This window comes from Sorex fumeus, unplaced genomic scaffold, assembly GCF_029834395.1.
Source record: "Sorex fumeus unplaced genomic scaffold, SorFum_2.1 ptg000044l, whole genome shotgun sequence".
In the NCBI taxonomy this organism is placed as follows: Eukaryota; Metazoa; Chordata; class Mammalia; order Eulipotyphla; family Soricidae; genus Sorex; species Sorex fumeus.
The window spans coordinates 62683200-62700834 of record NW_026606101.1 but is presented as its reverse complement, the minus strand read 5'-3'; the positions used below and the strand labels follow the sequence as shown (position 1 = coordinate 62700834).

The following is a 17635-nucleotide window of genomic DNA, read 5'->3' as shown; positions in this document are numbered from 1 at the left end:
AACAAAGTTCACAAGGACAACTTTTCGATGCCAGTTCTTCCCAAACTGTATAACCGAGCCCTGGGGAGGTGGGGGGGATGACTGGAATGAAGGGCTGGGTGTGGGGAGTGTTAAGGTGGCAATAGTGTTGTGTACAACTGAGACACTTTTCATTTGTTCATTTATTTTGTTTTGGGTCACACCCGGCGATGCACAGGGGTTACTTCTGCTCTGCACTTAGGAATTACTCCTGGCGGTGCTCAGGGGACCATATGAGATGCTGGGAACCGAACCCGGGTCTGACGCGTGCAAGGCAAACGCCCTACCCACTGTGCTATCTCTCCAGCTCCTCATTTGTTCATTTAAAGAAAATAGATTTTGGTGGGGGTGAGGGGCACTGAGTAGTGACATTTTTCTGAAAAGAAGGTGGCAGCCAGGTAACTTTAGGAACTCTCTGCTCTATGCAGTGAAACTGAAAATATTTTTTTAATTTTTTTTTTTTTTGCTTTTTTGGGTCATACTCGGCATTGCACAGGGGTTACTCCTAGCTCACACACTCAGGAATTACTCCTAGCCGTGCTGGGGGAACATATGGGATGCTGGGAATCAAACCCGGGTTGGCTCCATGCAAGGCAAATGCCCTACCAGCTGTGCTATCACTCCAGCCCCCAAAACTGAAAATATTTATTTTGTAGGACTACTGTAACAGTTCTTTAGGTAATTAAAAAAGACAGCAATAACCACCTTAAAAATTCACTCAATCATAAATTCTACTATAACATATTTTCTTCAGGAGCTATTGGTTATCGATAGATCATATAAGGTTACCACATTATACAGGTATTCTAGTTGCTAGTATCTCTGTATTGTCACATATATATCTTTTTTGTGTAAGAGTATTTAGAACATAGTCTAGAATTCTGAACTCTCTATTGCTGACCACAATCACTATGCTGTGCACCAGATATCAGAATTTATTCATCTATTAAGTCAACAAGTTTGTTCTCGGGGCTGGAGTGATAGCACAGTGGGTAGGGCATTTGCCTTGCATGTGGCCTGACCGGGGTTCGTTTCCCAGCATCCCATATGGTTCCCCAAGCACGGCTAGGAGTAATTACTGAGTGCATGAACCAGGAGTAACCACTGTCATTGCTGGGTGTGACCTAAAAAGCAAAACAAAACAAAAGAAAAAAAAAACCCCAAAAACCAAAAAACAAGTTTGTTCTCTTCCACAACTCCCTAATTTCTGCTAGTCAAGTTCTTTAATCAGTGACAATATGATGCAGAGTCTTAACTAAAGAAATTTAAGGGCTGGAGAGATAGAAGGTAGGGTACTTGCCTTACATGTATGTGCCTAACCCAGGTTCAATCCCAGGCACTATATATGATCCTGATTGCCACCAGAATTATGTATTCACTATATTACATATATTTGTTTCTGGAGGCCAAATGTGGTGGTGCTCAGGGATTACTTCTGGTGGGGCTCCAGGGACCATAAGCATCCAAGGTTGGCTGGGTACAAGCAAGGAAGAACCCTACTCACTGTACTATCACTCTGGCCCCTTATCAACTATATTTTAATAAAGTTGACAAACATTGTATTAGAATATGTAACATACATTAGTATTCTGCTTGTTTTTGTGGTGCCGGTGATGGAAACCAGGGTACCACAACATGGGAGGCATGTGCTGTACCACTCAATCACAACCCTGGCCTCAATATGTGCTTACTCCAAAGTCTTCTATCCGACATGAGCTGGTGACCCAAATTCAGGTATTAGACAATAAAGATCTACTTTATAAGTCAAATACCTTAACAGGTTTATTTTCAGTCATACGTCCTCCTAGCTTCAAAAGTAAGCAAATGTAATTCTCTCAGATTTTAGTTTTCAATATACAAACATTCTAATAAGGAAGTCTACATACTTCATTTCCCCCTAATGTTGACCAACAAGGTGACATGACTAAAACCAGCATCAACTAAATGCAGCTATTTTTTTTGGGGGGGGGGGGCAGGGGGCTTTCTGCACTGGGCAAAGCTCAGGGGTTACTTCTGGCTCCGCACTTAGAAATTACTCCTGGTGGTGCTTGGAAGACCATATGAGACGCCATGGATAGAACACCAGTTGGCATGTACAAGGCAAACGCCCTACACATTGTACTCCTGGCTCCAGAATGCAGGTAATCTTAAGGAGGAAATATGTTAAGAAAATGTCTGAATTACAGTCTTAATTTATTTTCTGACTGGGAAGTACATGATAGTAAATGTTTGATAAGGTCATATTCATTATGTTAATAAATAAAACTGATGCAATGGTCATGGTACTAGAATCCTGTCCTCCCGTTCATCAATTTGCTTGAGCGGGCCCAGTAATGTCTCCATTGTGAGACTTGTTGTTGCCAGGCTCTGCCGTGCGGGTGAGATACTAGAGTACTACTTAAGTAAAGTAAAGTAAAGGCCCTCCTGTTGATCATCGATTTGCTCGAGCAGGCCCAGTAACGTCTCCATTGGAGACTTTGTTGTTACTGTGTTTGGCATATCGAATACTTCACAGGGAGCTTGCCAGGCTCTGCCATGCGTGCGAGATGTGAGGGCGATCTGGCTGCGACATCTGTCACCCCATTGATCGCCAGGGTTGATTCGGCTGATCTGGCTGGCTAGGCGGGTGTCCCCTTCCTCCCTCACCGCTCCATGTGTGTCCCTCCTGAAGCTGCGCGCTCGGTCGAAGAGGACGGCCTTCTCCGATAGAGACGGACCGGTCTTCGGTCGAGGGTATACGAGTAGCTGCGCTCCCCTGCTAGAACCTCGAAACAAGAGTACTACTTAGTTAAAATAAATGTTTTACATAAAAATAAGAAAATTAAAAGACAAAATCAGAGGATTGTCGTAGACCAGAGAAACCTAAGGAGACATAGTAAGTAAATGGAACATCTTGGATGGGATCTTGGAAAAGAAAAAAAAAATCAACATACAGACTTCAGTTAATAAAAATGAATCAATATTGTTCTATTAGTTGAAAAATGTATTTTAGTATACAAAATGCTAACAATAAGTAAAAATGAGTACAGAATAATATATGTAAATCTAAAATTATTTTTAAAAGGATTCAGGAAAGCAAGAGGTTTTCACAATATGATGACTAATTTTATGATGGGTTAATTAAAAAATTTAATATTACATGATACTGTTTTTAGAAGAGCTTCTCCTTAGATTCTGCATGAATGAGTGGTTTAATTAAAAGAGTTCTTTAAGTAACAGATTTATGCATAAAACTTTAGAAAATTGTTTTTACCCTTTCAAGTGTGATTTCTTCATATTCATAATCTGCATCCGTGCCATTAACCTAATGGGGAAAAAGCATAAACATTTGAGAGTATAACACTTGAAATGCCAAAATAATTTTTGCATGGTTTATTAAAAACCTTTTTAGATATGACAGTAACCAAATTATATCACTTCATTTTTAACAGGGGCCACCTCTAGTGGCACTCAGGGCCTGCCCCCAGTGCTACCTTCAGGCTCTGCGTCTAAGCCAGGTGCTGCAGTGTTTAGGGCACGCTGCTGTGTGGGTTGGGATGAGGTGAGGGAGACCATGTGATGCCAGGGAAAGCTCTGTTCACGCACATGCGTGGATGTGAATGTGTGCACGATAGTGTGCATATGTGCATGTGTGAACCTCAGGGGGCCAGCCTACAAGAGAACTTACTAAACCGGCCTGCAACCCACCCTTTCTAAAAGCAGATCGTACAGGAGAACTAGAACACTCCTTCTTGGGGCTTGGCAGTCAGGCATCACGTTCAAATCCTAGCACAACATGGTTCCACAGAACCCTGCCCTGTGTAGCCCTGGAGGCCATTAAATACCACCAAGGTGGCCCTTGTGGTCTCTGGCACTGCAGGGAAGAACACAAGTCCTGACACTGAACCAGTTTGGTTGAGTTAGGCGGTGCATGTGCCTGATCTCCTGAACACTGCCTGTGAGTCCCCTTACATCCCCACCCCACAACTAACTGCTTGTGACTGTACAGTAAATGGGGATATTTAAGAACATGAGAGTGCTGTTTCCTAGAGTACTGGCCTACTTCTTCCTGAACCAGTCACTATGTTGCAATTGATTATTCCTTCAAAAGGCACTGGAATAAGACTTTTCTGGTTGGTTAAACATATATCTAGTCAGTTGCCAATTCTTATAAATGAATTTGAATAGTTCATTTTTTTCTTAAAACCATCATCTCTTTATTCTCATTTCTATCACCCTGGCCCCCAAATTTGCTAATAGTATCAAACGACTACCAATGTAATCTACCTAATTACTCAGATTAATATTGTCCTCTGTCAAATCATCCCAATGTGTTTTACACAGATTTTGATTTTTATGGTTTGGGGTCACACTGGTGGGTGCTAAAGGCTTTCCCTAGGTTCTTAGGTTCCGTGCTCACCGGATCATATGGTGCTGGGGACTTAGACCCTCACTGTATTAGAAGACTCACTAACATAATTCATGGTAAATTTGATCCACCATTAAGGTTTTTGAAAATAATTAGAGACCAAGCACTTTTTCTCATTCTTCCCAATTTATTTCCTATTCTCTCCTGAAAGAAGTAATTCCCACAGTGAGGGCCTAAAACACGGGTGATGGGAAAGTAGTTATGGGAACCAGAATGACTTGGGCTCAAATGATTACTTTAACGGTTCTGGTACTGTCACTGTCTTCCCGTGGTTTATCGATTTGCTCGAGCAGGCCCAGTAACGTCTCCATTAGAGACTTTGTTGTTACTGTGTTTGGCATATCGAATATATCCACGGGCAGCTTGCCAGGCTCTGCCATGCGGGCGAGATACTCTCGGTAGCTTGCCGGGCTCTCCGAGAGGGGTGGAGGAATCGAACTTGGGTCGGCCATGTTGGCTGCATGCAAGGCAAACGCCCTACCGCTGTGCTATCGCTCCAGCCCTTCTGGTACTGAAATTCAGCAAATACTTTTAAGTAAAAAGGGCCTGGCAATAAAGTCCACCCTGTCTTCTCTCTCCCAGGCTGCTTCACACTGTGATGGAACCATTCTACCCTCCAGAGCGGTCCTCTGCCTCGCCTCTTTAGACCGGGGCACTCCAGAGGAGCTTTGATGAGCAGAGGGGCACAGGTGATACTGTAGAATCTCTGAAGTTAGTGGCTTTACAGTGAATGCCTGCATCTTAGAATGCATTTTCTTAGAACCCAGCAGCTAAAATAACATGAGCAAGCTCAAATAGTCACAAGGAGAATCACATGGAGGAGGATCAAGGCCCTGAGCCAAATATCCTGGCTGTCCTCAGTCTGGATTTTCCAGCCATTTCAGTGACTGGCCAAAACCATATGCAGCAGCAGAACCACTGAATTCAACTGAAATGATGAGATGTAATGAGTTGTTTTTATAAGTCACTATATTTTAAAGTCACTAAACTATACCAACAGAATAATCAACAATTGGAATAATGAAACCTATTCTGAAATTGGTAGTATTTGTAATATATAATTTTTATAATATAATTATAATAATAATATGTAATAAAAATGAGTAGAAGTCAGTACCACCCTCGAGAACATCATGCGACGACTGGAATGGGAAAGCATGGGAGTGAAGATAGATGGTCGGCAACTACACCACCTCCGCTTTGCTGATGACATTGTTCTAATAACACCAAACATCAGCCAAGCGGCACAAATGCTGAATGACTTTGACCGTGAATGTGGAAAGGTCGGACTACAGCTGAATCTTACGAAGACAATGTTTATGAGAAACAGCCTTGTTCCTGACACTCCATTCGCTCTCAACGGAACCAACATCTCTGAATGCAACAGTTATATATACCTAGGTCGAGAAATCAACATGATGAATGACCTGGCACCTGAGTTACACAGGAGGAAGAGAGTGGCTTGGAATGCCTTCAAGAACGTTGAAGAAATAACTAAAAGGACAAAGAACCTCCAGCTACGAGCACATCTCTTTGATTCCACTGTTCTTCCTGCATTAACATATGCCTCAGAGACCTGGACCCTACGAAAACAGGATGAGAACGCTATTCGGGTCTCTCAAAGAGGAATCGAAAGAGCTATGCTTGGAATATCACGATTCACTCAAATGAGAGATAGAATCCGGAGTTCTGATCTTCGTCAACGCTCAAGAATCAGGGACGCTGTCTCATTTGCCAAGACATCAAAAATCAGATGGGCTGGACACGTAATGAGGTTTACAGACAACCGCTGGACTAGAGCCATTACTGATTGGATTCCACGGGACATCAAAAGATCATGTGGACACCCACCTACAAGATGGTCAGACTTCTTCGTCAAGACCCTGAATGATCGGTTTGAGGCTCTGCATGTTCCTAGAACGAACAGATACAATTGGGCTACGCTAGCACGCAACCGAGATGAATGGAGACGTTACTGGCACCCGCTCGAGTAAATCGATGAATAATGGGGATTAAGTGATAAATGAAGTGATTCTGAAATTAACAAAACCATCACCACTACTTTCGTTTCTAATTCTTATGACTAAAATGCACTCAAACTCAGCATTTAGAATGCATATGCATAGTACAGGAGGGTTATACATATGTATGACCTCCTCACTTAACTGAAGTTCTTTTTTATGATTAAAAATAAAATCTCCAGGGGTTGGAGCGATAGCACAGCGGGTAGGGCGTTTGCCTTGCACGCAGCCAACATGGCCCCCACAGGTTCGATTCCCAGCATCCCAGATGGTCTCCCGAGCACCGCCAGGAGTAATTCCTGATTGCATGAGCCAGGAGTAACCCCTGAGCATCACCAGGTGTGACCCAAAAAGCAAAAAAAAAAAAAAGAAAAGAAAAATCCCTACATGTGGCTATGTCATTTTTCTTATTCTAAAGGTTTTTTGTATTTATTATCTTTACATGTATTTTTTCTAGAATTGCTGTAGCCTTATAAGTCTTTAGCAAAGTAGTCGTAATATTAGTGATTACTCTTTTGGAGCTCTGCTTTTATATACTGATCCTTAAAGTTTCTGAAGTTGTTGTCCAGTTTATTTATGCTTATTGCTCTTTTCTGCTTTCATAAACATGTATTACATTTCCTTGACATAAAACTTTGGCTAAATCCTATAATGGTGGGGCTGGAGCGATAGTACAGTGGGTAGGGTGTTTGCCTTGCATGCGACCGAACTGGGTTCAATTCCCAGCATCCCATATGGTCCCCCAAGCACTGCCAGAGTAATTCCTGAGTACAGAGCCAGGAGTAACCCCTTTGCATTGCCGGGTGTGACCTAAAAAGAAAAAAAATCCTATAATGGCTACACTGGGCTCTTCTTTTTGTTTTTGAATTTTATTCTGGAAAACATTTGCAAATGCCAAGTCCTTATATATAGTTCTAATGGTGTTAATAGATAGGATTTTGCATTACAACTGGTGACTTTAGTAAATCTTAAGAGTTTTGTCATTAAGCACCTTTACTATTAAATATTTATGAAAAGGATTTAGTAAATGTCCTCGGCACATATTTTAAGGCAAAATCAAGATGAAATGGTATTTTCTGTGAATTCCAGAGAGATTAAAAGAGGTCAAAACTGAGAAATCCAGGCTGAAAAGTGGGATTGGAGTGCATGCTTGCATGCAAGAGGCCAAGGTTTAATCCCCAGCACCACCAGAAGCAATCTTCCATGCACCACACCACCGGGGCTCCCAAAACAAAACACAGTGAAACAAAATAAAATAAAATGAGGTCATAAGGACAAAACGACTTTACTCTGCACTCAATAACTTCTAAATGAATGACAATTTTGTAAATGGAGACAATTTTATAATGATATTAAAGACATTCATTTTGAGTAAAATTTTAGTCTAGGGTGGTGCAATATTTTCAAAAGATACTATGGTTTTGAACAAAACTATAAAATGGATTATTTGCTAAGCTTCTTTATTTTTGAGCCACAACCAGCAGTGCTCAGGAGTCATTCCTGGCAGTGTTCAGGTGACTAAATGTGGTACTGGGGATCAAATGAGCAATGACCATGAAGTCTGAATATGAAGTATCTTGAACACTTCCTTAAGAAACAAGAAATAAGGAGTTCCTGAAATTTTCTTTTAGCAACAAGACTTACTAGGCTTTCAGGAACAATAGAAACTAATAGAAATTAATAGAAACTAGAGATAAGGTAAACTGGTAAAGAAGTTATGGCATTACTTTGGATAAAAAAGCAGAAGTTCCAAAGAATTAAAGAACAGGGAGAAAATTCTCACTGTATATGTATTTAAATATATAATATATGTGTGGGTGGGTATAAAAATGTGAATATATAATCTTAGTATTTGTGGGGTGCCCTCCCTGTAAACAACCATAATTAAGAACAACTATTCTACCAAATCAGACTAGAAAAAAAAAAGACTTTACAACATACAGACATCAAAGGTAAATTGTATTCTATTAACTTGTTTAGTTTTTAACCAAAACTATGCTGCTTTAATTAATGATGGTTTCTGTGTTGTTACTTGGAAGGGAAAACTCCCATAACTACTTTTATTTTAAATTTTGCTGGCAATATTTGAGTATTTGTTTTCTATAACACTGTCTCCAACAGAACTTTGTGCTCTATAATCTGCTGTATCATCTGACTTGTTCAAAATAGGAGTTATCACTCACAAAGGTTATGGAGCACTTGAATTATGGCCCATATCACTGAGAAGCTAAATCTTATATATTTTATTGAATATCAGTCAGTTTAAATTTAATTACCACCATGTGTGGCTAGTGGCTACTATTTGGATAATGGAGCTCTGGATGAATGACTAAGTTTATCTCCATCTCTCCAAAACACAGCACTCATCCTCTCCTCTCACTGCTCCTCTTTTATCTATTCCTCCTCAAACCCATCTCAAACATTTGTCTCTCTCTGGGGCAAGACATGATATAATGTGAATGTTATAGATTTATCCAGGAAAATTATGATCTGTTATCTTCCTGCTTAGCATAGATCAGTTCTTTACTTACTCAAGTATTCTCTCATATGATCAATGAAGTTTTTTTTCTTTTTTTCCCTTTTTGGGTCACACCTGGTGATGCACAGGGGTTACTCCTGGCTCTGCACTCAGGAATTACTCCTGGCGATGCTCGGGGGACCATATAGGATGCTGGAAATCAATCCCAGGTCGGCCTTGTGCAAGGCAAACGCCCTACTCGCTGTGCTATCGCTCCAGCCCCACGATCAGTGAAGTTTTAAGGTGTGCACAGTTCAGACTATATTTTCTGTTAAGCTGTCTCATGGGTATTTCATTTTTTTTGTTGCTATAGAATGAGCGAATACTTCCAAGTGCTTGTTCCAAGTATTTGGGGATAATATTCACTCTTAACTTTTTAGTAACTTAAGTTTTAAAAAATGTAATTATGAACATACACACACTATAAAAAGAAAAATATGTCCTCAACCTCTTACTGACCCCAAAGGTTTTTTTTTTAATTTTTGTTTTGTTTTGTTTTGGGGACCACACTCAGGGGTACTCAGGCTTGCTTCTGGTTCTGCATTCAGGAATAGCTTATGGTGATGCTTGGGGGACTTCATGTAGTGCTGGGCCTGGAACCTGGGTCTACTGCATGCAAGGCAAGTGCTTTAGCAACTGGACTCTCTCTCTACCCCCCCACCCCCAGACTTTCATTTCCTAATGAGCCAATACTAATATATTCAAACAGGACAGATAAGTTATAATACATAAGAATTATAAGTCTTGTCCATAGGAATATAAAGAGAAAATTCACTAACTCCTTTTTTCATTAGGTCTATTTCTGTAATATCTTTCTAAATATAGAGTAATATATTGATATTTAGGATTTATCTATCAACATTTGTATGATTCATGGCTCATATTTGGTTCATAATTTGAGACAATTGAAAATTCAAGTCTATGCCATCTCAAGATGAGAATCTGGAAATAAAAATGTACTGAGAAGAAAATCTTTTTTTTTTTTTTGGCTTTTTGGGTCACACCCAGTGATGCACAGTACTTCTGTCTCTGCACTCAGGAATCACTCCTGGCAGTGCTCAAGGGACCATATGGAATGCTGGGAATCAAACCCGGGTCGGCCGCGTGCAAGGCAAACGCCCTACCCGCTGTACTATCACTCCAGCCCCCTGAGAAGAAAATCTTGATGAAAAATAAATGTACTAAATAAAAAGTATTAATCTCAATTTGGGCTGGAGCGATAGCACAACGGGTAGAGCACTTGCCTTGCAGGCGGCCGACCTGGGTTCGATTCTTCCACCCCTCTCAGAGAGTCTGGCAAGCTACCGAGAGTATCTCGCCTGCATGGTAAAGCCTGGAAAGCGACCTATGACATACCTGATATGCCAAAAACAGTAACAAGGAGTCTCACAATTTGTTGTGAGACATTATTGGTGCCCACTCGAGCAAATCGATGAACAACAGGAGAACAGTGCCAGTGAATCTCAATTTACTAAAAGGTTTTCCTAAATAATCAGGATAATTTTGATTACTGTAAAAGATTTATCCTTCATGTGAAAAACTGAGGCTTTTATAATGTAAGAGAACTAGCTAAATTAATTTAAGTACATTTTAACTCTAATTTTAACTTTCAGAGTTAAAATTTTTTACAGAAAATAAAGACAAAAATACAAATAGAAATTACTGAAATAAATTACTTGATTTTCATCTCATTACTGGAGTCAAAAAGAAATCTAGAATTTTAGTTATTAATTTTTCCTTCCTTCAGTAATTTTTTCTATTAAGAAAAGAATAAAATAATTTTTTCTAAGAAAAGAATAAAATGCATGGAGAACAATCCTGGGCGAATGAAGTTATCACTAACTACTAAATATAAAGTATAATACAAAATAATGTTAACAGACTGAAAGCTCTCTCCCAAGATTCAAGTACAAAATAGAGATTTTTTTCTTGCTACTTCAACTGCATACTGTATTGTTAAACAGAGGCTCTAATGAGGGCAACTAGTCAAGAAACAAAAGGTTTTCTGATCGAAAAGGAGCAGATGACATAACATTATGTAGAAAATCCAAAGGGATCTTGGCACACAAACTATTAGAGTTAATAAATGTGCTCAGGGAAGTTGTAGGACAGAAGGTCAGTATCTGAAAATCAGTGAAAGTACCATATCCTAAGAAATAAGAAGCCCATGCTACCAATTTCATTTGTAACAGCATTAAAAAATAAAATACTTGAAAATAAATGGCTGAAGTACCTGTCCAACAAACACATGTGACAAGTTCAATGCCTGGTGATATCCATATGCACAAAGCACAGTCCTGGTGGCTCTGCTCTCTGGGAGCCCCAGTGCTCTGCCACTTCTGACAAAGTCAAGTGTGCATAAGCACCACTATGAAAGTGGACAAGCTCCACTATGTGTGAGAACTCCTGCCAGAACTGCAATTACCAGTGAGCACGTGTGTGACCACTCGTAAACACCACAGACAGTGGGGTATAATACCCAATCAACACAACAACAGAGGGAAGGGAAGGGAATAACAGAAGTGGACTACAAAATAGGCTTTGTGCCCTGCTCTGTTTGTGAGTGAGTTATGTGAGTCCTGCCTAGGACCCTGCCCTCAGGTGCTGCCATATCTCCCTGCCACCAGTTCAGGAAGACTACAGCCATCTGGGGTGGCTGCATGATCTTTCACTGCCTCCTATCTTTCAGGGAAGAAACATTGGACAACCTAACTCCAGTCACCCATTCATCCAACACACAGAGTAGCTGTGGTAGTGAGGAATTAAAACTACTGTAGGGATAGTGGGAGCATAAAGTTGTGTACACCAAAAACTCTACACAACTAGTTAGTGAAAACAAATATGGTCAGGACAGCTTCAACAGGGAGGGAAAAGAGCCCCACCCAGCTTGAACTGGAAAGATCTACCTCCCAGTTTGCAGCAGCCACGATGGGATGGCAGCGCAGAATACCACCAGTGAGTTACCACTGATAACAGCCTGGGAAATTTAACCAGCACCAACCAGTTAGGTAACCTTGCAGATAAGGACCTCAGAGGATGTATTATGAACTCAAAGAAATAACTGCATAGCTAGCCAATAAAACACAAGTCCATAAATATTTAATTTTCTATAAGAATGCCAATATCATTCAATGTGGAAACAAGGGGGTTATTTTTGTTTTTTGTTTTTTTTGAGGGAGTTTGGGTCACAACCAGTGGTAAACCAGGGCTTACTCCTGGCTCTATCCTTAGGAGTCACTCCTGGTAGTGTTCAAGCACGAGTTTGTACAATCTCTCTGGTCTATAAATACGTGCTTTTTCATCAAAAGGGCATGGGACAACTGGATAACTACATGCAAGGGAATGAAGTTTGGGTTTTACTTCATACAACATACAAAATTAACTCAAAAAAGAACAAAATACTCAAATGCAAGAGCGAAAATTATAAATCTTAAATATAAGTCCTTTAAACCTGACATGAAGCAAGGTTTCTTTGATCTATCAAAGTCACGTTTGTGGAAAAAAAAAATTGTATATATATATATATATATATGTATATATAATACCAGATTTACGTCAATACAATGAAAGACAGCATTAAGAAAGGCAGAATTTTTTAATAAATCATATATCTGACAAAGATATATAGGATTTTTTTTTTTTTTTTGGAATTTTGGGTCACATATAATAGTACTCAGGGATTACCTCTAGCTCTGACTCAGGGATTACTCCTGGTGAGGGTCAGGGGACCATTTGGAGTACTGGGGATCAAACCTGGGTTGGCCATGTGCAAGGCAAGTGCCCTATCTACTCTACTATTGCTCTGGCCCCAATATATATGTATTTTAATTTTTATATAAAGATATCTAAAGTAACTAGAGTACCTAGAGTATCTGAAGACATTCAGATTGCATAAAAGATTGCATAAAGGATTTCTACAAATTACTGATAAAAAGAAAATACAATTAAAAATGAGAAAAGATGGTGCTGCATGGGAGTTTAGTGGTCAGGAAGAGGCCAACCATTGACCCTGGTTTGATATCTCGTACTACAAGGCCTCCTGAGATTGCCAAGTGCAGTTCTGGAGGTTTCCAAGCATTGCCACATCCTTAGGCACTAGCACTGAATCACTGAACAGGCTGGCTGAGTGTCACCAGGAGTGGCCCCCCAGCTCCCTGGCCACTCCTCCCCAAACCCAAATGGAGGAATGAACATTTCTCCAATGAAGATACAAAAATGATCAGTAACAAAAACCACAGAGAAGATGTTCAACATCATTAGTCACTAAGTAATGCAAACCAATGTCATAATGAGGTAGTATTTCATGACTATTAGCTTGACTATAATTTTTTACAAAGTCAAAATATTGTTGATGAGGAATAACAAGATTGGTGAGAGTGTGGAGAAGTTGTAACTTTTTACAACAGGTGGTGGGGATATAAAATGGTGTAGTATTTTTGGAAAACAGGTGGTTCTTCAAAACCCTAAACATATTGCTACCATACACCCCAGCAATTGCAACCATGGGTCAATATTAGAAGAATCTAAAAAATAGGAATTCAAAAAGACATTATAACACCTCGAGCTAAGTGACTGAGTACCACAATTCTGATTAAGGAAAAAAAAAAGGCAAAATGATTTAAATACATTATTTAAATGTGGAGAGAAAATGGAACTTACATAAGTTGGAGTTTCTACACTATCTGTGTTGACCAGTACAGGAGGAGGATTTGCCTGAAAGAAAGAATTGCAAATGTGTCAAATTAACAGAAAGATTGGCAAAACACATATTAATGTTCACAAATATTTAAAGTATATGAAGGATTTGCTTTTTGGGTCACACCTGGTGATGCTCAGGGGTAACTCCTGGCTTTGCACTCAGGAATTACTCCTGGCAGTGCTCAGGGGACCCTACGGGATGCTGGGAATCGAACCTGGGTCGGCTACAAGGCCCTACTGATGTGCTATCACCCCAGCCAGGATTTGCTATATATTTTTTTTTGGATTTGTTATTTCTTAAAGCAAAATTTCATGTGAGCATTTCCTACATTTATGTACCCTTTCCCAAGACCAAGTGTGAAGGCTTAAGTATAAGCAGTCAAGTCACATTTGAATTTATAAAATAATTTGTTATTTCTGCTATAAAGAATTAAGTCTTTAGACAGATTTCTTAAGATATGCAGAGTATGCCAGGCTTCTCAACAAATTCATAATTTTACTAAAACAACTTTTCCCTCAATTGCTTAGAAATCACTAATTCTTCTGTATCTGAGGATTCCTTGGAGATTTTGTTTTATTACCTAAGGAAAAAAATACGCCTCCACACTGAATTGTGTTGAAAAGAAAACAAGTCTGTCAGAGAAAGAAATCAATTGTAAATTAAAATAAAACCACATATTTTTATGTAAGGTCGATTATTTTTAGCTTCATTTTTGCTTGATAACTTTTATATTTGACCACATGCAGAACAACAGTCAAATAAAAATAAAAAAACCCCAAAAACATAGTAAAAATAACATACATCTAATTAAGTCTGAATTGAAAAAAGCATGTTGTTGGAACTTAAGAACAAAATATAATAAAAAATTCATCACAAAATACCAACAATATACTAAAATATGCAAGCGATAACCCTCAAAATGATTTGTTTAATAGGGCAATAGATAATTTCATAGGAACAAAATGATTATCCTTTAAATAATTTCTAGGACTTATGTATAAATAATAATTCTACTCAAAAGCATAAACAAAATAATGGGTCTACTTCCAAGAGAGGAGCACAGAGTTTTCTAAAATGTTAATATTCAGAGTTCAAAATATTTTGCATTATTTTCAGCAAAATATTAGCTCTGGATAACTGTATAATAAAACACCTAAGGACAACATAATTTCAGAGTCAAATAATTATACAGCATACAACTGGGCCACAAGAAGCACTAGTTAAAGATATATGTAACATACTAATTCTTTTATGTGTACTTCTATTTTTGAATGTGATATTCTACCTTAGGATAATTAATTAAAACCAAAGATTGCTATTTATACCGTTGGTTAACATATAGTCATTAAAGATTTTATGAATATTAGCAATTAGTAGCTTCCCAATGATCTACTGAGATTTCTCAATTTGGTAATCTTTTACCTCAGTGAAAGATTAATGGGGCTGGAGAGCATGTGACGAAACCAGGTTCAACTCCGATCAAAACCTATGGCCCCCAAAGCACTGCCAGGAGTGATCCCTAAGCACAAATCCAGGACTAAGCCCTGTACGCCATTGGCTATGGTTTTTTTTCTTTTTGAAAGGTGCAACTTAATCAAACTTTGGTTATTACAAAGAAGAGCAAAAAGGTACCAAGCTATTTAAAGTTATGAAGGAACTTATATTCATAGCTCATGTATTACACCAAATGTGTTATATACACCAATACACCAATAATACCATGAGAAAAGTTGTTTTTTATCACTCTAATTTGTGCAATTACTACAGTGATAACTAGTCATGAACACAACAATCACCCTTATACAGCTATGAACACTGCTATCCATATATGTTATCTTTTTATTCTAGTTATATAAAAAGTCTGATACTAAAATATACCCCAAAAGTTGATATAAAGGGTGATATTTTCTTCAAAAGAATATATAGTTGTGCGTGGGGTATCTTACAGGCAGAATAAGAGTGCCCGTGAGTTGATGTTATCATAGTCAGGTGATGAATGTCTGGGGAGCTCAGTGTTTTAGTCCCTTGACAGCTGAACATTCTTCAAAATGTTCCTAATAAAAATAGAGCGAAACACTGTCTTGCATCAAATATGAATGTAAGAGGTTAATAGCAAAGGCAGTGGTAAAATACTACAGTTTAGAATTGCTATTAAGGTATCAGCAATCACATCATGTAATTGATTTTAACATTCAGTCCAAAATAAAAAATATTCTCAGACCAGTAAATATAATTTGTGATTTTGATGTAAAACACAATTAGATGTAGATGTGCATTAGAATTAGAATGTGAGTGAATGATTATACTTGAAGGGAAACCAGGCAAAGAAAGGACTTCAAACCTCAGGAAAGTTGCCACAGAGTATTAAGAATTTCAATGAAAAACTAACACCAAGAAAACCTGGCAATCTGAAAAAGATATATTCATAAGCAATGGCTGGAAATACAAATATGTACATATAAATGAAGCTCATGGAGCATGATTTGATGGCCTCCAGTTTACTTTCTTAAAATAATGATAAAAATATTTAAGACTGTGATAGCAGGTAGAGAATGAAATCATTTTTCTAGGGGGGATGGCTCAGTGGCTAGACCATCTGCCTTGCAAGTAAGAAACTGCAAGCTCAAGGGAGTGCAACCTAGAAATGCCAAGCACAGTTCCAGCACTTTTGCTGTCTGGGATCCCCTGGCACTAGCACACTAGGAGTTGTGTGCAAATATCACAACTAGGAGTATGATCCCAATAAGCACCACAACCTGAATATGTGTAAGCATCATAAACAGATGTGACCCCTCCAGCAAACACTGAAACCCAGTTTATGAGACCCAGACTGAGCACGGGTGGGACCTGCATCACTGCAAGACAATGACAAGAAGGGACGGAAAGGAGGAAAACACTTATCTTGGAATAAAGCATACCGATATCTACTATCTTGAAAATTTCGAAATTCTTGCATTAAAGAACACAGAAACATATCTGACAAAGCAGTGTTCCAGAGCCTATGATTTGGAGGTAGAAATGAAAAGTGAAGAGGGTGGTACAAATTGAAGGGCTTTGGAGAGTGTGATACACAAATATATATAAAAAACTTGGTCACAGAAAGTATTACTAACTGAAACAAAGAGTATCCAAAAAGGAGGGGGAAGGGAGGGGAAGAAAGAGGAGGAAGGGGAGGAAGGAGGAGGAGGAGGAGGAAGGAGGAGAAAGAGGAAGAAGAGGAAGACTACTATTTAGGACCAAGAAAAAAGTTTTTTGGGGTCACACCCAGTGGTGCTCAGGTACTACCATACAGGGTATTGGGATTAAACCTGGGTTGGTGGTGTGCAAGGCAAACTCCCTACCTGCTGAACTATTGCTCCAGCCCCTCAAGAAATAATTTTAAGGATAATGTGCCCCAAAAGCACAAAAATTATTTTGCTAATTTATTCTTTAATAACAACGTACAGGTGACTCAAATAGGAGTGTGAACGGCAAGAGTCCACTTCATACCTTCAAGATCTGCATTCATGAATTCAAACAACCATGGTTGTCAGTTGGTTGAATTACTGAATATGTAAATAGCTCATATGGAAAGGTCCAAATATATAAAGCTGTCATGTAGATTTTTGATTGTGAGGAAGACAGACACTCTTACCCCTAAAATAAACCATAGTGTATGTTTCAATTTGGCTAGTCATGATGTCCTACAATTAGAGAACAACAATCGTGGTGTGGTGGTGGGGAGAAGTCAGTAGGAGGCCAGGGACACTTCTTCCCCCGCCCCCCTTTTGGGTCACACCCAGCAATGCTCAGGGGTTACTTCCGGCTTTGCACTCAGGAATTACTCCTGGCAGTGCTCAAGGACCATATGGGATGCTGGGAATCGAACCCAGATTGGCCATGAGCAAGGCAAAGGCCCTAAGCGCTGTGCTATCGCTCTGGCCCCAGGCCAGGGACATTTCAAAAGGATGAATTAACTAAAGAATTAGTTA

At 39.2% G+C, this 17635-nt stretch overlaps 1 protein-coding gene across 22 annotated transcripts in view; it reads right to left on the bottom strand.

Moving 5' to 3' along the window:
- Positions 1-17635, bottom strand: part of DLG1 (discs large MAGUK scaffold protein 1) — a 208010-nt gene that overhangs the window by 73332 nt on the left and 117043 nt on the right. For all 22 annotated transcript variants that reach the window (XM_056121163.1, XM_056121167.1, XM_056121169.1 and 19 more), the window contains 2 exons: positions 13625-13678; positions 3272-3322 (listed from right to left, as the gene is read on the bottom strand). In XM_056121163.1, coding sequence (XP_055977138.1) covers positions 3272-3322; positions 13625-13678 — 105 coding nt within the window. The remainder of the gene's footprint in view (positions 1-3271; positions 3323-13624; positions 13679-17635) is intronic.